This window comes from Dromaius novaehollandiae, chromosome 6, assembly GCF_036370855.1.
Source record: "Dromaius novaehollandiae isolate bDroNov1 chromosome 6, bDroNov1.hap1, whole genome shotgun sequence".
NCBI lineage: Eukaryota > Metazoa > Chordata > Aves > Casuariiformes > Dromaiidae > Dromaius > Dromaius novaehollandiae.
The window spans coordinates 47,012,148-47,033,134 of record NC_088103.1 but is presented as its reverse complement, the minus strand read 5'-3'; the positions used below and the strand labels follow the sequence as shown (position 1 = coordinate 47,033,134).

The following is a 20,987-nucleotide window of genomic DNA, read 5'->3' as shown; positions in this document are numbered from 1 at the left end:
TCACTTCCTCAAATTCCCTTGGCTCCCATTTCCTCTGGGAAACTAGAAGCAAAGTTTTGGCAAGGAAAGGACAAAAAGCAGTAAGAAAGAATAAATTCAGCTCCTTGTTCTTACAATTCATGTTAGTCCAGTATCACCTTCTTCCCCTTAAACATCATTCATGAATATTCAAATAGATATATTTGCAAAAATAAGTATTTCCTGCATATGATATCTCTTAATACCATTAATAATATTATTCCAACGTACACGAGCACTCGACTAAGTCTCACCTTCCAAATAAACAAGAATTTGCAGTGAGTGGAAAATGAATTCCATCAGTCCCATTCCGTTTAATCACAATGATTTTCCCAAAGAGCGGCATCTTCGGATGTTAGGAATCTCACCTGTAAGAGAACATCTCAATTACTCCTCCAAATAACAGTCTGCATATTTATGAAAATAAAGTATTGTAAGTAATGTTTACTTCTGTTCAACAGACAATTTCTACAACGCACAGCAGATGTACAGCAGTGCATCTCGGTGCCTTTTACATGTGCTTGCCCTGTGCAGAGCTGAGAACTAACATTTACCACGAGTAACAGCTATAATCACACCAAGCTGAAGGTACCGTATGTTCAGAGAAGCCGATGCTTACGCACTGCGGCAAGAACAGTCACCACACGCTCACGCAGACCGAGTTATACAGCACCATTTCACACAGAGGAAGGCGGGAAGGGTGGCGTTACTCACAGAGGACAGCTCGCAGGTGGCCAGGGGCTCGCGACAGGCTGCCGCTGTTACAGCTCGCACCCGGGAGCAGAAGGGGCAGCGTCTCACCGCCACCAAACGCCACCGCACCGGGCGGCCGGACGCCCCCTCCCTCCCCCCCGCGGCGCCTCCTGTCAGGACGCGGCGCCGACTGAGGCTTCCCGCGCGCGCCGGCACCCGTCGCCGCACCCCTCGCATCCACCGGCACCGCCTCACCCCGCCGCTCGTATCCCTGCGCCGCACCCACCCGCAGGGCCGGGGCCGGGCCGAGCAGCTCGAAACGGCCGCCGCTGCCTGCCGCCCTCACCTGCCGGCCGCGGCCATGGCCGGCGGCATGCGGAGCACTCAGCTGCCTGAGGCAGGCGGCCCTCAGCGGCCGGACTCTTTTAACCTCCAACCACGCTGGCTTGGCGGAAGGAGAAAAGCACCCCGAAACGCTGAGCACGAATTTCGAAAAGACGCGCCTCAGGCTGTGATTGGTAGGAGGGCGGTGACGTCAAAGCGCGGCGGAGCCAATCGGGAGCGCGGCGCCCGTTTGATTTCAAACGGCCGCGCGCGGTCCCCTCTCTCAGCCCGAGGATTCCCGCTCGGCGCCGCCGCCCCTCCGGTTTAAATGGCGGCTTCGCTGGGCTGAGGGGGGCCTTCCTCAGCGAGAGGGGCGGGTGCGGCTCCCCCGAGGCCCAGGCTTGCGCCTCCTTCACCCCTAGGCTTGTCTGAGCCTCAGGAGAGCTGCGCAGGTCAGTCAGGCAGGGCCAGGAGCGCGTTATATGTCACTTCAGTGTAACCCCGGCAGCTGCTTTTTAAACTAATTTAGGCACTTTTATCTGCTTGCTGCAACAATATTTTGGTAATTTATTTTGGTAAAAATATTTTTTAGTCATAAAAATAGGAAGTTTTAAATAGGTGAAAATAGGGAGTGAGGAGGGGAGGGAGAAAACAGCAAAAACATAAAATTAACATAATCATAGTATACTAAACCTGCTGTGGTCAGCTAAATGGCTGTCTTCACTCTTGTAACAGAACTGGTTCCTGCTCTCCCCCCGCCTCGCCTGGAGTTCGTGCTGGGAGCTGAAATTCGAGACTGTGTAAACTCAGAGCAGCCGCAGGCTGTACTTCATATATGCAGGTGTGTGTGGAGGGGGAGACTTACATTTTTGATGTCGCTACCCTTCTGTATGCCGCTAATCTTAAAGTGTTCCTACACTAGTTCCCTCTTCTGAAAGTGCAAGATTCTAGGAGCTTCATTTACCTTATTTTTGCACTGTGTCCTAACTTCTGGATTACCATTTTCTTTATAAAATAAAGCCTATCCAGCCCTCTCTGACATTTGTCAATAACATGGGAAATGCAAACTAAACACTTTCTCCCTAGATGAGCAGCCTCTGCAATACCAGCAGCCCAATATACTGCTTGAGTGGACATACAAAAGTCATAGATCATGACTTGGTGTGCATGAGTTAGTATGTCTCCTAACAGACATCCATATGAGAGGAAAAATTTTGGAAAATAAGTGGAGTTTCATAGCAATTGTTTATGTCTGCCATACTACTAAATTGAGACCAAAACTTTTGGATAATGGTTTAGTTTGATTATTGAAAGCATACATCTTAGTACTTAATGTTTTCTAGATCACTGCCTCTATACGTACAAGTGTGTGGGCAGTTTTTTGCTTAGTTTCTAAGAGTCAGGTAAACACCATGCCATGATGCATGGACTAAACTGTGCCTTTAATAAGCGTCAACATTCCTATGGCAATTTCCTTATTAACAGTATAATTTAAATGCATAAGGTTGTAAAGGGTTTTTTTCATGTAATTTGGGTAAAATTTAGGATCTCTCTGCAGCAAGCTGTAAAGTCTTTTAGCATATATTTGTATAAATTTTAAAAGTGAATCTCCAATCAGTGAGATCAATCTCCTGGTATTAAAAATGAGAGAAGGCCCTATTTTGAAAATAGCCAAGGAGAGGAAGTTACTTCTAAGCCCTTTGGTTATGGACTCAGATCACAAAAGTTTTTCCAGATTGGAAGGCTGCTTAACTTTAGCCCTTTCTAGCACAAACAAGATACATTAGAAAGGAGAGAAAAAAGCAATTTTTAAAAGATATTTGTGCAGAGAAATGCACAGATAAGACTGTGCTAAGGCTATATATTTTTAAACTAGCAACAGAAATGAATATAATGTTTAAACATATGTATCAACGGTCTGGGGCTGCAAAATATGGGCTCCAAACATTTCATTTTATTCTCTGGAGTCTGCTGTATGTGATGCATGAGACTAAGTTTAAAAAAACGCTACATTTGCTATCTGCAGATTCTTCCTGATGCCTAAAGGAGTCATGAAAAAATCTTTGACTTCTATAAAAGAGATTGGGGGTGTTGCTGTTTTCACCTGCATTAAACAGTTTAAGGAAAGAGTGCTTAAATAAGTAGAGAATAGAGATTTGCCAGGCTGTTGAAGAAGGCCCTGCTGACTGAACAGTCCTCCCCTCCCTGGTAGGCCAGTGTCGAGGGAAACAAGGAGCAAGACTGTTCTTTTTTGGCATTGGTTTGTTCAGCTGTCTGGAGCCTTGTTTTCAGGCAGTGGTTCCACAGAAACCTAAGCCAAACTAACCTCTGGCTGTTGCCAGAAGGATAATTAGAACTTCAGGTATTTAAAATAAGCACAAAAGAAATCTAAAATACTTTCAGGAGTTAATAATGCAGGCATACCTCAGAGATACTGAGGGTTTGGTTCCAGACCACCGCAGTGAAGTGAATATTGCAATAAAGTGAGTCACATGAATTTTGTGGTTTCCCAGTGCACGTAAAAGTTATATTTACACTATACTGTAGTCTATTAAGTGTGCAATAGCATTATGTCTAAAAAGTACATACCTTAATTAAAAAAATTATTGTTAAAAAAATGCTAACGATCATCTGAGCCTTCAATGAGTCCTAATCTTTTTGCTGATGGAGGGTCTTGAGGGTCTTGCCTCAATGTTGATGGCTGCTGACTGATCAGGGTGGTGGTTGCTGAAGGCTGGCATGGCTGTGGCAATTTCTTAAAAGACAACAATGAAGTTTGCCACATCAATTGACTCGTCCTTTCACAAAAGATTTCTCTGTAGCATGCGATGTTGTTTGATAGCGTTTTACCCCCAACAGAACTTCTTTCAAAATTGGAGTCCATCCTCTCAAACACTGGCACTGCTTTATCAACTGAATGTATGAAATATTCTAAATCCTGTGTTGTCATTTCAACAATGTTCACAGCATCTTCACCAGGAGTAGCTTTCAACTCAAGAAACCACTTTTCTTTCTTCATCCATAAGAAAAATGATAAGAAAATAAATAAGAAATTTAACGGATGAGGAGTTGCATCATGAGATTGCAGCAATTCAGTTACATCTTCAGGCTCCACTTCTAATTCTAGTTCTCTTGCTATTTCTACCACATCTGCAGTTATTTCTGCCACTGAAGTCTTGGACCCTTCAAAGTCATTAACTTCTTCCAAACTCCTGTTAATGTTGAGATTTTGACCTCCTCCCATGAATCATGAATGTTCTTAATGGCATTTAGAATGGTGAATCCTTTCCAGAAGGTTTTCAATTTACTTTGCCCAGATGCATCAGAGGAATCACCATCTATGGCAGCTATAGCCTTATGAAATGTATTTCTTAAATAGTAAGACTTGAAAGTTGAAATTACTCCTTGATCCATGGGCTGCAGAATGGATGTTGTGTTAGCAGGCATGAAAACAACATTAATCTCGTACATCTCCATCAGAGCTCTTGGGTGACTGGGTACATTTTCAATGAGCAGTACTATTTTGAAAGGAATCTTTTTTTTTTTTTTTTTTTTTTTTCTGAGCAGTAGGTCTCAACAGTGGGCTTAAAATATTCAATAAACTATGTTGTAAACAGATGTGCTGTCATCCAGGCTTTGTTGTTCCATTTACAGAGCACAGGTAGAGTAGATCTGGCATAATTCTTAAGGGCCCTAGGATTTGGGGAATGGTAGATAAGCATTGGCTTCAACTTAAAGTCACCAGCTGCATTAGCCCCTAACAAGAAAGTCAGCCTGTCATTTGAAGCCAGGCATTGACTTCTGCTCTCTAGCTATGAAAGTCCTAGATGGCATCATCTTCCAATATAAGGCTGTTTTGTCTACATTGAAAATGTTTAGCGAAGCCACCTTCATCAATCACCTTAGCTAGATCTGCTGGATAACCTACTGCAGCAAGTTTGAAACATTGCGAGGATTACCAAAATGTGACACAGACACAAAGTGAGCACACGCTGCTGGAAAAATGGCGCCAACAGGCTTGCTCGACGCAGGGTTGCCACAAACCTTCAATTTTTAAAGACTGCAGTATCTGCAAAGTGCAATAAAATGAGGTATGCCTGTAAGTTGAAGAAGAGGAAGTTAGTCCAACAGCTTACATTTAAAATGAACTTCCTTATGTGTACTATGCAGGGTGTAAATTTCCAATTTTGTCCTCTATCTCCTAACTATCAAACAGAAACTGATAACTACTTAATGCTAAAACCTGGCTGTGATCTTATAAGAAGAACAGAGGAAAAACACCCTCAAGGAATAGTGTGGGCTGTAATGTGCACTGTATTTTTGATATATAGCATATTATCAAGGACATATAAAGCTAAAACATTTTGGGTACTGTACTCCATCAAAAAACAAGCCTTATTTTTACCATAACTAATTTACAGCAGAGACAGTTTTCCTCAATTCCTTGCTTTCTACTGTCAAATCTTATCACAGTTTCTCCCTACCCCCAGATCAGGGTGGGGTGGGGAATCAGAGGGAAAATGGACAGGTTTTTGAATGTCTGACTTTTTTTTAAAAAAAAGTATGAAGTAGTGAGATATGGAGTCTGGTGACCTTAACTCCAAGTTAACAAAGTTATGTGTGTACCTGTGTGGGGAGATGGATACAAAGGGAGGAAGGCCCTCTACAAGGTCATCCAATATTTTGTGCTTCAGGGGATAAAATTTTAATATTCAGATCTTTCAAAAAGCAGAACTTCTTTTGATATTATTACTTTTTTATTTAATCATCTAGCTTGTCTCATCTGCATTTTTTATGTTGTATGATGACTTTAGGGAACTTTAGATGTGATAGTTAGATATAAGCAGCTTTTTAAATGTTTTTTTCTTTTGAATTAAATTACTCTGAAATCCATTTTATAACTTTGTGGTTTTAGTTTAGTTTAAAGTATTAAGTCATTAACTTATCGTACTTTAAATTTGCTGCAATAGCTTTGTGCTACTGGGCAATCTTATATTTAAGTGTAAAACATTCAGAAGAATCAGAATTATAACGAGGGGAATCATTATCAATAAACAGATATCAAGGTGCAATCCTTCTTGGGTGTCTTTACAAGCATAGTTATTCCTCAACTATGTATCTAAAGTGAACAGTTTACACCAGGAAAACTCTTTGAAAGTGTAAGTTGCTCCAGTCTCTACTAGCCCATCTAATCAAATTGAGCTGGACAGCAAAGTGCAGTTTTGCTACTATCATTGAATAGGCACTCAGCTAGTCTGTCACATTAACAAGGGCTTTGGTGATTCTGTAGGAAAAAGTAGTATTTTGCTGTATGCCAATAATTTTATATTCAGGTATGATCATGTAGTGGTGTATTAGGGCACTTACCACACAATCCTATCACATCCTTTGTGATAAATGTCTGCAAACACAGCAATACCTACAAGAAAATGCAAATTATACAGCTTTTGAGTGTGGCGTTAAATCTGTCTTCAAGAGCAACAGTAGTCTCTTAAATAATGGATATACAAATACTTGCAAAAATAGATCTATAGGAGGGGAAGAAATGACATTTTCTTCATGATTTAAATTTTCTGTTAGGGTACTTTGTATCTGTGAACATTTAATTTACTAGGAGTACAAGCCAATAAATATATTTGTGTACAATATGAAGTAAAACTGTCAACTTTCAAAAGTGTGTTGAAAAAGTTTTATATTCTAAATCAGTCCCTGAATCTCCTTGCCAGTTATTTAACCTTTTGATTGACTAAGTTATGAATAAATAAATAAAAAGTCAATTGAGAACAGATAATTCACTGAGATCCACCAGTGTGAATCTATGAGGTTTTTCGGGACTTATCAGTGAAAAACTGACACAGTAAAATAAGGCCTCTAATCATGGAAGCATACTGGGACTGGAGACTTGTCAAGAGCACAACTAAAAAAAAATAAAAAATTGAGAGAGAGAAATGAATATCTTAACTCCTCATTTGAAGATCTTTATATGAGATCATTTGTTCTAGTTTTTAAGCAGGTGGTTTGCAAGCACTTGAATGATTAAAGCTTATTTCCCAGAGATTTGTATTGTTATTTAACTAAAAGTCTAAAGCACAAGCATAGTTAAAGCTTTTCCTGGATTAGGACTCTTATAAGGTACACAGGTCTTAAATTAAATAAAGCATGAAGTCAGGTAGCAGCTTTAATATTAATGAAAAAGCATTGCCACTGACCAACCCCCCCCCCCCCCCCCCATTTTAGAAAACGGAATTATCTTTGAAAATGCTAGCTGTCTGTCAATGTTATTTGTAATTTGGCCAATGGATCCAGGTGATAGCAGGGAAAATGAACAGAGACAAACAGCACCATCACGGTATGTTTGCTTCTAGAATAATCAAAGCTAAAAATGTTCAGGGAGAATTATACTTGCTAAGTGATGATTAAACTACCAACTTGTAACCAAAAAGTGCTCATGTAGATGCAGTTAGCATAAATACAGTTGTACTACCATCACCTACCAGTTCTCAATTTGATTTTGTTTATGAACTTTTCCTAGGTACTCTGAAAAATATATGCTTCAGGCTATTCACCCTGCATCAAGCAAAGTCTAGTAATTAAATAATTCGTTTTATGATAAATCTCTGAAAATTTGTTTTGCAGTCGACTCCCTTTCTTATAATGGTGCCCTATTACACCAACACGTTATTGCACCTAAGATTGTTGAATGCTTGTATTCATAGCACAGAACCTGATTTTGACAATTTATTCCCATGTGGCAGGAGTCTGCATAAGTTTATGAACAGATTGGATATGTTTTACAAAATGGTTCATATTAAATTCAAATTTAATAAATGCTTTGAAATAATCCATGTCTCTTTCTTTTAAATGATAAAAGTACAGAATGTAACAAACTATCTAGGGAAACAAACTGAAAGATCAAGCTTCTTCATATGATGTAAGGAACTAACAATTATTTTAAAGCAAAACTTCTGGCTTTCACTAAATCAAAGTTCATCTTGAAAACTAACTTTCTAGTAGGCTGCTTTCACATAAAGCCTTCTAAGCCACCAAAGATGATTGGAAAGCAAACTACACAATGTCATGATGAAATCTATCGGTTTTTTATATGTAAATGAATGCTTTGCAGTCTCTTATCTGGGATTGGGAACTTATTTCTATGTTTGTATAAGAGACTTGCATATTATAAAGTTGCAGAACTGATCAGATAACGCATATGAGTGTACTGATCAGATAATGTGTACTGCTCACCAAAAATATATCACTGACAGCTAGATACAAAAGCAGTGAAAATCCTGCAGTTTAGGAACAAAATTGTTACTCCAGGAAATTTTGCCATTACAACAGGTAAGTTTCTCATCTTAAAGGTGACCAGAAGAGGGTGTTTGTGTAAGAGTTAATGATTTGTACACTTGTTTATTGTGAATGGAGTAAGACTCCACAGAGCTCTGTTTACATAGACTACTGACTGTTCTGTGAAATAGATATAGCAATTCCATGTTGCTACTCCCTTAGAAATAGTTTGTATTTGATCCATAGGCTGCCACACAGTTACCATAAAAAAAGTTAACTAGAAAATATTTGCATACACTTTTGAAGAGAAATAATTTAAAATAATTAAAAAAAAAATATAGAGACTGAGATAGTTCTGGTGTTTCCAAAAAGGCAGGAATATAATCTTCTTTTCAACAGACCATCAGCAGGCCAGTCATAAGCTGCTCACTGTCTATTATGCTGAAATGTAGGAGAACTGGACCACAGTCTATTCTACTCCACCCTTTCCTAATAAAAGACCAACGCAACCAAAAGCACAAATTGAGCTTCATAATCTGATACAACTGCAATTATGCTAAATAATTTTTTCATGCTCTTCAAGAATAACATAGTATGGCTTTTCTTTGTGAGTATCTGTCTATACATCACGAAGTAGCTACATAGATCTTCATTTGTTCAGTTTGTTTGATGTTTATAAATGAAATGGAAAACTCCTCACCCGATAATTAGATTAATTCTTACACTCTGTGCACAGTAGCACAGGAAATGTATAAAAATCTTTAGATGAAAGCTGTTATTAAAATAATACCTAAATTACAACATAATCCTTTAATACGTAAGGTGGAAAAAAATGCACAGTGAAGTTAATTTGCTTGAAGAATTCTCAGATGCATTGAACAACTTCCATTATTAGGAAAGCTTAGCTTAGATTTGACTTACGTGCCCTATACAGGAAAAAAACCCCATCTTTAATCTCGCTCATTCTACGTTATTTAAATAGCCTATAAAAATAAATATTTGGGGGCAATTTACAACTAAGATTTGCTCTTTCTAAAAGTCCTGTTTCTAAAAATGCAACTGTCTTCAGCACCACAAGTTGTGAAACACAAAACCTTCATAAAGAAACACTAATGATATGCAAATATTTATTTGTAACATTTAGAAGTACAAAAAACACGTGCAGATTCTCATCAGATGAGACAAGAAAAGTTAATAGCTCAAGAAACACATAATGACAAAATTAGGTCTTAAATTTAATTAAATAAAATCTACATACATAAACAGGATTGCAGAAGTTACAGTTTTTGTGTTTTCTGTATAGTTGCATTATTTCTGTATGCCAGTAGAGTCCTAGGATATTTCTGATTCTCAACTGATTTCTCCAGATCTTTCATTAGAATGGGACTTTTTAAGAGAGCAGAGGGTCTCTGTTGTGAGAAAAACATTTCCACTATTTGAATCTTAATTATACTGTCACCTTCCCACTAAAATCCCTTCTTACTGGATGTTAGAATCAAATATGAAAAGAAAACTTCATTATCACTGCAGTATTTAAACAGCAGCTTGTTAGCTTTAAAGAGCTAACTTTAAAGAGATGAGGACCAAGTGATCCCAAGTCTTTAGATTTGGTGCTGATAAACACACTAACTATGACTGGCTGTGTGGTTAGCAAAGATACCTTTTATTATTCTTCTTTAATACAGAAGTAGAACGAATAGAAGCACACGAAGATGAACACATTAAAAAAAAATCATCATTCTTTTAGTCTCATAGCTTGTAATCCCCATTATCTAACTTGAAAAAGCTGAAGTGATCCTACGATATTTCCAGACAGAACCTCATTACACTGGAAATTGTGCAGATCTGTAGTAATCAATAATTTTGCTTATTCATCAATAATTACTAACCAGTGGTTGATTAGGCAATAATAACTGATTAATATTTGTGAGAGTTTTCTATTTTATGAAACCACACAAAGATATCTGTCCATCCCCATGCAAAGCTAACTTTGGCCTCACAAGCTGTGCATCTGGATATGTGCTTGAAGTATAGGTGATGGGATCACACAAATTATTTTATCATTAATTTCTGAAAGGCTCTTGTGTATTTCAGTGCACTACGTCCCTGCATTTAAAAATCAGCGGGCAAATTTCTGATCAGTAAATACATCTTTTCAAGAAAGCAGAGACATCTCTTTGAGAGATACTTAATGACTGCAACTTTCTGAGAGCAGCACTTCAGTGCAGTTACTCTTGGCAAACATTGGTACAATTATTTCTGGATTGTTCAATTTCTATTACAAAGTAGCATGATTACAAATAAAAAATGCTTTAATAGGTTAACATACAGTACACAGGAGGGCCATGCACAAACTAGAAGTTCTTCCAACTTAAGTTTGGAAAAAAATAATCAGAAAATTATGTGCATTGTAAAGGTAACCTCGCAAATGTTAGGTGTCAGATGAAACAGGGCTAAGGGGGTTAAACTCAGCATTGCTTCATTAAATCGTATTTCACAAAGAATATTGATTTTTTTCCTAATCTCAGTGATACTGGCTTGACATTAGGATAGTCATCTCTTTCAGCATAGTTATTTCTGGTTTACATAGGTATCCCCTGACACCTGTTAAAAGAGTAGTGCATCTTGATTATTCGTGGTACATGAGGTCCAATACAAAGCCTGTTGAAATTAATGAAGAAATTGCTATTAATTAGAGTGGGCTTTTGATTTGACATAGTTAAAGTTTAAGCTACTCATTTTTCTTGGTGTAATACCATAGTGTATCACAATACTATTAAACTTGCAGACAAAAGAACAGTGAGGTTTTGAGTCCTATGAGTGGGGTGTCCCTGTCCTCTCACCTCTTCCTGTTTGTAAAATCCCATCTCACACAGAAAGCAAAACCCGTTCCCGGGCTAATTCATCCCACGGCGTAACCTGCAAAGCAAAGTGGTGCAGGGTTGCCCCGCTCCTCCCCGCCTCTCTGGAAGGGAGCACAGCCCCACCCCAGCCCTTCTTCCACTTCTGCCCCACTCTGCCCTCCTACGCTGCTGGAAGGAAGGAAGGAAGAAGGAATGGAGGAAGGGCACGATCAAAGACAAAGAGCCTTTGTGCTAGGTGCTGTACAAGTACGCTGGAGCAGTAACAGCTGTTGAGGTACTGTAGGGTCAGAATTTCAAATCATTAGATTTATACTCGCAAGGGAAGACTGCAACGGGACTGCTCATGTCATAAAGCTCTGTCATCTATCTTACTAATACAGTTTTGGCATGCTTAGCCTTCCCATTGCTATCATGAGTTGATATGCACTTGATATGCACAATACTTCAGTTACGACATGAATCAGAACACTATTTCTGAAATAACTGCAGATTAGAAGTACTGAAAAATTATTTATCTAGGTAATGGAATTCAGCTCCTTTAGAATATTTAATTTAAATGAACACACAATACGGGAATGAAATTAAAAGATTTAAAGAAAATAATGCAGTTTGAGAATAAAACAAAGCTTTGTTCTTGCATCAGAATGTATTAGATCTTGCAATTTGCATATACAAATAATTCAGCAACATTCACTGGCATTAAAAACACAGCAAGATCAAATTATAAATGTAATAAAAGAAAATATCAATGATAGCTGAAACTGTATAATACATACATATATTATAAAGATTTGACTAATTAAATACAATTTGGTTATACAGAAAAGTTTCAATAACTTTACATTGGAAATGATGTTAGGGAAATGAAAACATTCAAAATATTGAACGCAGGTGGTCAGGCTCATTTTAAAAGTTTAAAAAACTGATACATAAAAATACTCTAAAAAACACTGGTAATTACAGTATGCATTCTTCATTAAGGCCCAATTCAGCAAAGCACTTAAGGGATTGCTTCAGGAACAAAGAACCTATGGTACTTAAATAGTTTGTGGCATAGAGATGTCATAAAGCAAATGCTTAAATGCTTAGGTGAACTGGAACCTGTCTTAACACATGAAAACAGACAGTCAAGTCACATAGTGACCAAAACCACATACAGATCAGAAGGTACAATTTCTAATCACTATTTGGCTTTGTAAAGTAATTCCATGCAACATAGGAAAATTTAAAAGAAAATTCATATAACTTTATCTAGATATAGCTCCTCAGTTATTAGGCTGCTGCAGTTAAGTACAACAGCCCATGGACTAAACACAAGTAGAAAACAAGCATTTAAATTATTTAAAAAGTCATTACCTAGCTATATTTATGAATTCTTAAATATATTCTAGGTATTTCAGTTTCCTCTTAGATGTTTTAATATGGTTAGCAACTAAAAATCAGAGTACCCACTTAGTATTTGATGTTTCCGCTTAGCTCTTTGCTGCACGCTGCTTAACTACGCATTGCTGCCTACGCCCTTCCGAGGGGTCCCTCGCGGTGAGCCCGGAGTCCTGCTGCGGCTCCTGCCGCTGGGGGGTTATGGGTCTCAGCCGACACCACACCGCATTGCCACTCGGCTGCGGAGCTTTGCTTGACGAGGCAACTCTTACCATCGGCTTCTTTTAAAAATCCCTAAAACACAACGCCAAAAGGCTGTCCAGTAGACATAAATTATTTTTTAAATGTAGGCCAAATGTTTGGAAAAATCCTGACTTCGGGATCGACTGGGACTACAAAATGTACTTCCTTAGAAAATGTTGGAAATTTCTTTACATTAGTTTCTATCATCATCTAACACCTCTAATTCTCCCTGTTCTACAAATGATCATACTGAAAACCCCACCATAGTGGTTTTCATATTGAATTTGTTGGCTTTTTAAAATTTTATAAAATTTTATAGCATGCAGCAGTAATGTAAGCTCACCTAACATTCTTTTCTGTAGTCGATGTTTTTGCATTGTGAGTGTAGCTTCTAACAGCAACTCGTAACAAATGTTTAGTCTTTAAAGAATCTTTAAGTGCATAATTTACTGTACAAATAAATACAGAAGTGCGTCACTGGGAAGACAAGAAGCAGTAAATGGCAGTGTTCAGAACAGTGTGCTTAGAAATTTCCGAACTGCACCTTTCCCATTCAGTCTGAAATGGAAGGAAAAGTATGAACACCTTCCTTTCCCTTTGCGTTGTTACAAAGTATAATGCTATTTAGTATGAGAGCGTAAAAATGGTCATGGGATAAAATAGTGCAAGCACAACAGTGAAGTGATCAGAGTAGGTTGCTTATTTTAAATAAGGCTTTTACGTTTGCATTGAAAAAAACCAACCAACTGGACAAGACAGAACTATTGCATATTAGTTATGTAATTAAAGTACATATTCTCATACTTTGTGCTCATTAATTCATAAAAGCATTTTAAAGAGCGAAAAAGATATATTTTTTTTAAATTATTGAACATTCAGATGCCCTGTGATTTTTTGGATTTTCCAACCCCCAGCAAATCCTGTTCAGGACTATGATAAAGATTTTTAAAATTTATTCTACCAATTAGATTATCAGTAGTACTTTAAGTAAAAATATATCTATATACATAGTCATATACCCCTTTTAGATAAAGGAAGCACTCCTTTCTTGACAGTTATATGGGGAGCTTATTTTAAGAATATACATTTTAAAAGAGCTTTTTGCTACAGTGTTTACTGTTAGCATTATACAGTTAGTAAAGTATTTTTCAAAATTTCAGCAAATACTGTTAATTATTCTGTTGATTCTAATCAAAAAGTGATACTCTGTCTTCACCTTATTCTCTTTCTCTTTTTCTCAAAGAATGGGGAAACTATGCACATGTATATAGAAGCTTTATATCAATTTTTGATAACGGCTATAAAGCCTATTGAAGTAGACAAGTTCAGGTGCAGCAAAATATACTCTTCTGATATGCAAAATATTCTCCAAATAGTGGTAAACTCACATTATTGTACCTCTAAATTGATTTAAGCTGGTGTAATATTTAGGAAAGAACAAAATATATGGACTTTGAAAACGATACTAAAATCAAACAATTCAAATCTGTGTTTATACTGATTATATCTTATTGACAGTAAGACTCAAAATAGAACCACCATCAACCTGGATGTTCTTCGAAACATTTTAAAAGCAGCTATATTTTTCAGTTGGACTGTACATTATTACACACAAACCATAATCTGATACCTCTATCATTAATAGCACTTCACTCAGTGAACAGTCTCTTGACCTTCAGTGAGACTGTTTGTGGAAGAAATTACAAATAAGCATGAGTGGGTGATCAGAGTGTGCCCCCAAATAAAGACTGTTTTCATTTGCCATTGACTTCAATGGAAAAAGGTTTATGGCCAAAACACATTCAGCTAAAACATATTTACCACAACTCATTTTTCTAGTATGAAATGTAAATCAGCTATATAAATTTTCAAGAACTGGGAAATAACATTATTGATAAATATTTCTAAGGGGAAAAATGCAAAGAAATAAACCCTCAAGAATTAATTTACTCTTATTTAGAATAAAGATTTCTATTACATCTTAGAATGATATACTGTATATGAACATTATAATTTGCTTTTAAAGATATTTATATTTAAGAAAATTTTATACAGCAAATGCAACTTTTAGAGCAAACACAAGGTCATATTTACAGGAAAAGTCAACAATAAGAATGACAAAATAAATTAACAGAATATACAACTATTTATACAGACAACTTAAAAAATAAGGCAGGAATTTTCATTTGAAATTAGCATAATCGGAAAATATGTCGATGAAATCTTGTACCACTCTGTAGCAGAATTCATACTGTTCCTGAAAGACAATAAAAAGATACCAAAATGTACTTTGGTTGCACAGTATGATTACATTGGAGAAAAATCCAAGCGCTAAATGCAACATGTTCTAACTTGGACCATTACAAGCTTGTAACAACTACTGATCCAACTGAATCTCCAATTAATTCAAATTTCCTCATTCCTGATCACTGCACAAGAGATCTGTGTAGCGGCTGTCGAGCCTCCAAGTCTGCACGCTCCTCTCCCTACCAGCTGCCTCCTGGCCCTGTCCTCGCAAGGAGGTTTGAACCAAAGGCCGAGGACTCCGACGCGGGTTGCACAGGCAGAGTCAAGGTTTTAGCTGACCCGTGGCACCTCCGACATGAAAGACCTCTCTCTGTCTCACAGGCAGCAAACTTTTTAATACGGGAATGATAACATCCCGACTCTGGCAGAACCACTGACCTGCCAGCTGGGTATTCCTTTCAAAGCTGTGAGTCTCCCCTTTGTGAGCAGAAGTAGCTGAAGCCTAATCTCTTATGTTTTTTGTTTTTTTAATAAAAGCAATGCCTCCCTTTCTTGTCAAATAAAGGCTGGTTCTTGGTCTTCAGTTAAAAGGATTTGTTTAAGCTTTCTAGGTAATAGCTCTTAAAATGCAAATGAATTCCCAAACCTGTTTATTTGGATTAATAAGCTGCTTACTGCATGCAGCTGTTCCCCATCCCTCCGCAGCAGGTCACTTCCCGTGCGCTGTCTGGGGAGCCCCGCTGTTCAGCTCAGGGCGGTAGTTTCTGCTGCTCGTGAGGCTCAGCAGGTAACGGCGACGACACTGGGAAATCTCTCGGGCTGTACCCTCTCTCCTCCCCAGCACCGGCTGAGAGACTCCCTGGGCTGCCCAGCGTCAACCCGTGTTTTAATCTCCGAACTGGAGTTCCCCTTGTAAATGCTGTCTGTGTGCATTACGTTTATCCACTTCCTACGCTAGCCCACTGGCTAGTCCTCTGCATCCTCAAGCTGGGACTTCCAGACATGCTGATATGCCTCGTATATGATTTGCTGGCCTACGAAACCCATAACAACGTTGATAATAAATGAAACTGGCACCTGAATCCGCTCATGCTGGAAAGCAGAGTCTATCAGAAGCCTTTCCATAGGCTTCTGCAGGCTCAGCTGGGAATATCTGTTGCAATTACACCTATAATTAGCATTATTAAATCACAGAGCCAGAACCCCAAAAGATACATATTTCATCCCTGTCTCAGTGTGACTGCAGATAATCCCTTTTTTCCCTATCCAGAGGGATAAAAAAAAAAAATCTACCTGAAAAAAGTGTTTTGAGATAACTGTTTCTAAAAAAGTTTCTAACTGCTGAATGGAAGCTGCTATCAGACTATTTTTAAAGAGCACTTTTATATATTGTCCAAAAAGGTACGTCTCCAAGAAACTCTAATGTTTATTGAATAAGGAAAAGTGTCTGCACTAAGCTTCACATAATATTTGTAGATGACTTTAAACAAGTCAAAAACATTTTTCCCTTTCAGCGATGAATGGAAAGCCAATTTAAGCCTAGACATTTTTAATGTAAGAGAAAACAACTGATGTGTAGCTTAAAAGGCATTTACACTTCCTATGTTTGTCATCAGCAAAACTCAGAAAGATTTTTTTTAAACTGTCATCCATTCCTAAAAACCACAGAATGTTTAGTTAAGTTCTATTTTTAGAAACTGTACTGCAAGTACAAATACAGATTTCTGCTAATACTGCATACATACAGAGTCATCATACATAATTTATTTCAGCCCGCAAAAAGCTACTTTGTTCTCCTCCCACAAGAATATTTACAAACACACACGTTTTGACAAAGATTCTTATTGTTAAATATCATACCAGTGTTTGCACCATGTGTGGTCTTTGCAGTCTTAAGCTCTTCACAGCTTGAAATACATCTAAGAGCCCTTCAGCCTTTACTCGTTCCAGAATATTGCTGAGTGCTATGAATGTACCTGTTCTTCCAGCGCCAGCACTGCAACATAAACATATTTGCTTGACATATAGTAGGATAAAAAAGGTAAAAGAGAGAAATAATAGTGACACAGAATACCTGAATACTACTATTAGCCAACTTTCTCCTCATTTTTTGCAATTATTTTAATCACCCCAGCTTTGCTAGACAGGAGCCAGAATTAATCAAAATTAATTCTGAGTCAAGTTGGAACCAGTAAAGGCCCATTACTCACAGCTTATAGACTCAGGTGAGAGATGCCAGAGCTGGCCGAGATAGCACAAAGTATACGCCAAAGTCGGCAAGACTCAGATGATGAGCTGGCAAAGTTTCTGCTTTAAATCTAAATTAAGCTTCAACAACAACAACAACAAACTTCTGGTGCTCGCACACTCTGTTTTTCGTTTTAATGTGACAGGAGCACAATCTTTAGACTTCTAATGGCAAAACTTGTTTATAACACAAAGTCGCACTGTGTGATCAAACCCACACATTTCAAGACATGATTTATATTGCTTCCTCATGGACAGATATGAAAGGATTTTATTATTATTATTCCAAAGTTATTGATGGAAAATGTCATATCTAACTCTCATGATTTTAATGACTGTTGTGAATGAAACCATTTCTTCTGAAACAGATGTATTAATATATGGACAAACTAAAACAAGATTACATATGAGACTATACTAAATACAAGAAATTAAGGACAACTATTCTGCCTCTAACTTACTTCACTATGACAAGAAGTCTGATATAGTTGTGTTTAGTATGTTTGACTCAATATATTTTGTCCTTACATCTGTTTGAGATCATAAATCTGTGGAAGCAAAATATATTTGAATAACTTATCTCATTTATTATGCCTAATATCATAGCCAGAGAAAAGTTTGCTTTCTCTCTCCCGATCACACTTTTGTTGGTATGGACCAACAAAACGGTGGCTGTGCACTGGTAGGCAAATAGCTTTGATAGGGAATAGTTATTAAAAACAGGATGGAGTTGGGAATTTGGTAATCAGTGATAAGACAAAGTGAAAGGCTCACTGGATGGCTGAACAAGGATAAATACAAAATAATTTATTAAATTTAAACCTTTAATGTGTTTTAATCATTCATTAGCAGACGAATCATAATAACAGGTCATTGCTTCTACCTTGTTTCCATCAAATACAGAAAAACCTTCTAATGAGCGTGGCCTTATGAAAAGATTAAGTGCAAATGCATGTATCCTCAGCTGGATACATAAGAAGTCTGGGGAAAAACGAACAGGTAAGATGTATTGGATGTGTTATTCCCTTCAGACAATTACTTTTACCAGATTAAAGACAAATGCAAGATTTAAAGAGATTCAGATTTACTTGTAATTAGGTAATCTCTAGTAACCATCTCAAAACCCTGCGAGTGATGCATTTTGGAGTAAGTTCACAGCTACAAAACGATGGGGAAATAAACATATAAAGTACAGGTATATTTGTAAACCGGTACACTTATATCATCACATGTGGTGCTTATTCACTTGTGTGTAAAAGAGGCAGATATATGTTGCTTTCAGCTCCCCTTTTATACTTTTTTATGTATTTAAGAATTTTTAGTATAGATGCATGAAAAACTAAACTGCATTTGAAATACAAGAGAAGAATACATGTTGTCTCATCGGAGCACAGCACTTCTTACTCATGACTCTTTCTGCAATCCTCCCCCCATCCCTTTTTTAAAGAAGGGCAGCTTCTTTAAATCTGACTCTCGGAACTTCATTTCCTGAGACTGAAAACTGAAAGGCAAAGCACGGTCAGAAAGAGCAGCGACCAGGCAAAGGAGAAAAGCAAGCAAGGCTCTTCAAGACTCCCAGCAGTCCTGTGCAGTTCATGAAGGAGTGCTGAAAGGCAGAGACCACGGCAGCAGAAGAGCGGAGGTACACGGATGGCAGCTAGAGACACGCTGGAAGAGAAGGGAGGTAGGATGCAGTAGCAGATTGCCTTTGCAGTCTGCTGGCTGCCCCGTCAGCCAAACCCCCCACGCTATTTAGAGTTTTATCTTTATTCCACATAACAATTATCTTTGTTAGTGGTTCCTTAAACCATTCCTAAACAGTTGGAAAAAAATGAATAGAAGTTTTCACAAGGTCACGTGAGCGCTGAAAAATCGGTCTTAGACCTGAAATGTGTTTACTTAGTAATAAATTTATACTCATTTATTTCTGAAGACCCTGGCATGACTTCCTGGAGAAGTTCGAATAACTCTCAAAAACTGGGATGCACAGGCTGGACAACTGGGGCTGGGAGAGAATCCTAAATGTTAACAGTCCCGGAACATATTTGTTGTGTGGTTTGGAGTTTTATTTTCTCGGTTAATCATTTTAAGAAACAGTAGAGTTTAAAAAAAACGGAGGGGGGGCAAGGAAAAGTGCACCCCAAAAGATACTGGGATTTGACTTGTGTAGTGCCAGAAGGCAACAATGATCCCCCAAAAAAACAGTTTGACTTGTGCAACATGCCCAAGAAGAAAAGATTTAAAGGGTCTGTCTTTACCAGTCTTACCAGTTTTAAGGGCAATTAGAGACAAAACGATGATTATTTTTTATGTTGTGGTTGAGCCTGCAAACTTCAATCACATGATGCATCCTATTGCACTAGGTATTACATGAACAGAGCCGTGGGCTTTGTAAACTTCTGTGCTAGGTAAAAGCGGGTACGAGCCCATCAGTCTGTGTTTTAGAATGGTTCCAAGCAATCCACATTGGTAAAGAAGCTCATGTCACTCTCCGGTGATCTCCGGAGGTTAGAGACCGCTTGTTTAAACACAGAAACTTCTCTTGTGGGCACTCTGAAACCTCTGTGACATTGCCACCGTGAACTGTGATTGTTTCGATTATTTGTAGGGAGATGGCAGTAAAGGGACTTAATAAAGACACGATCAAACAAAAGGAACAAGATTTCACTGATTTATAAAAAAATATTTTAAAAGCAAGCTATGATTTTTCAATTAGGAAAAGGCATAATATTGGTTTTATTTTTTCTTTCTAAGTCAGCAGATGTAGTACAAAAAGGGAAAAAGATGAATTTAAGTTACTAATGACCCCTCCACCAAGTCTTGAAAGATATCATTTGAAAAAACACAGAAGCCCAATACATACACACACACACACACACATATATGTATTTAAAAGAACTAAAAAAGATGTTCCAATAAAAAAAAAAGACAGTTTGGAAAAAAAATGAGAACTTGGCAGATGACAAAGATATTCTAGTCATAAGGTATCAAGTAACACGCAAGCTACCTCTTAACATTAATTTAAACATCATTTTCTCTGTCCTCCCAACTCCTTCTAACTGCTTTTAAGGTCGCAGGTAGATTTTTGCCTTCAGCTTAGATCAGCGATATATTTTATTCTCCTGATAATTTGTACAAAAACAACAGCATTTTCATCCCGATAGAACATTTGAGCACTATACCGGTGGGAAGTATTTAGACATCACTTCTATAATCCTACAGCACTATTCTCCTAATCACAGGGTTTATTAAACTCGGGTGCAAGACTACAGTTCCCCAAGTAACCAAGGCACTTGTTCATTCTCTATCCATTACGGTACTGATGCTTAACAAAGTAGTTTAGCAAAAGACAAGTCATAAGTCCTTTTAATCCTAACTTATGTTTTTTTTAATTGTTTGTCTGTTATTAAAAAGGAGACCATCTACGCCCTCAAAAAAGAAAACTGCCATGACAGCAGCCAGGCGAGAAAAGGGACGACACGGTTCCTTAGCCAGCCGGAGGCAGGCGGGAGGCGAGCCCTACCTGCAGTGCACAGTGATGGGATGGTTCCCCGTTTGCTGCTGCTGCTTCTGGACAGCCGCGATCAGGTCGATCATCCCTTTTCCTTCGGCAGGAATTCCAATCTCTGGCCACCCGTGGAAGTGGAACTGTCGGACAAGCCTGCTCTGCTTCTCCTGGTTACT

The 20,987-nt window shown here is 38.0% G+C and overlaps 2 protein-coding genes and 1 long non-coding RNA gene across 14 annotated transcripts in view; 1 reads left to right on the top strand and 2 right to left on the bottom strand.

The window, feature by feature from the left end:
• MKI67 (marker of proliferation Ki-67) overlaps nt 1–1,747 on the bottom strand; it is a 24,894-nt gene extending 23,147 nt beyond the window's left edge. For 4 of the 8 annotated variants that reach the window (XM_026115835.2, XM_064514377.1, XM_064514378.1 and 1 more), the window contains exons 1-2: nt 733–946; nt 273–386 (exon numbers count right to left, since the gene is read on the bottom strand). In XM_026115835.2, the coding sequence (XP_025971620.2) occupies nt 273–364 (92 nt within the window). In that variant the 5' untranslated portion in view covers nt 365–386; nt 733–946. Of the gene's footprint in view, nt 1–272; nt 387–610; nt 630–732; nt 947–997; nt 1,235–1,728 lie in introns of those variants that run through there. The other 4 variants (XM_064514376.1, XM_026115838.2, XM_026115836.2 and 1 more) reach the window with 4 other exon arrangements.
• LOC135328768 (uncharacterized) lies at nt 1,256–20,833 on the top strand. Of its 3 annotated transcripts, none has more exons than XR_010389804.1 (5): nt 1,256–1,487; nt 1,771–1,876; nt 18,207–18,302; nt 18,751–18,987; nt 20,718–20,833. It is a non-coding gene; the product is annotated as an uncharacterized LOC135328768 (long non-coding RNA). The 3 variants fall into 3 exon arrangements; XR_010389805.1 differs by having other exon boundaries at nt 1,257–1,487; nt 18,754–18,987; XR_010389806.1 differs by lacking the exon at nt 18,207–18,302 and having other exon boundaries at nt 1,257–1,487.
• PTPRE (protein tyrosine phosphatase receptor type E) overlaps nt 9,508–20,987 on the bottom strand; it is an 83,745-nt gene continuing 72,265 nt past the window's right edge. For all 3 annotated transcript variants that reach the window (XM_064514381.1, XM_064514380.1, XM_026115841.2), the window contains 3 exons: nt 20,827–20,987; nt 16,917–17,052; nt 9,508–15,066 (listed from right to left, as the gene is read on the bottom strand). In XM_064514381.1, coding sequence (XP_064370451.1) covers nt 14,992–15,066; nt 16,917–17,052; nt 20,827–20,987 — 372 coding nt within the window. In that variant the 3' untranslated portion in view covers nt 9,508–14,991. The remainder of the gene's footprint in view (nt 15,067–16,916; nt 17,053–20,826) is intronic.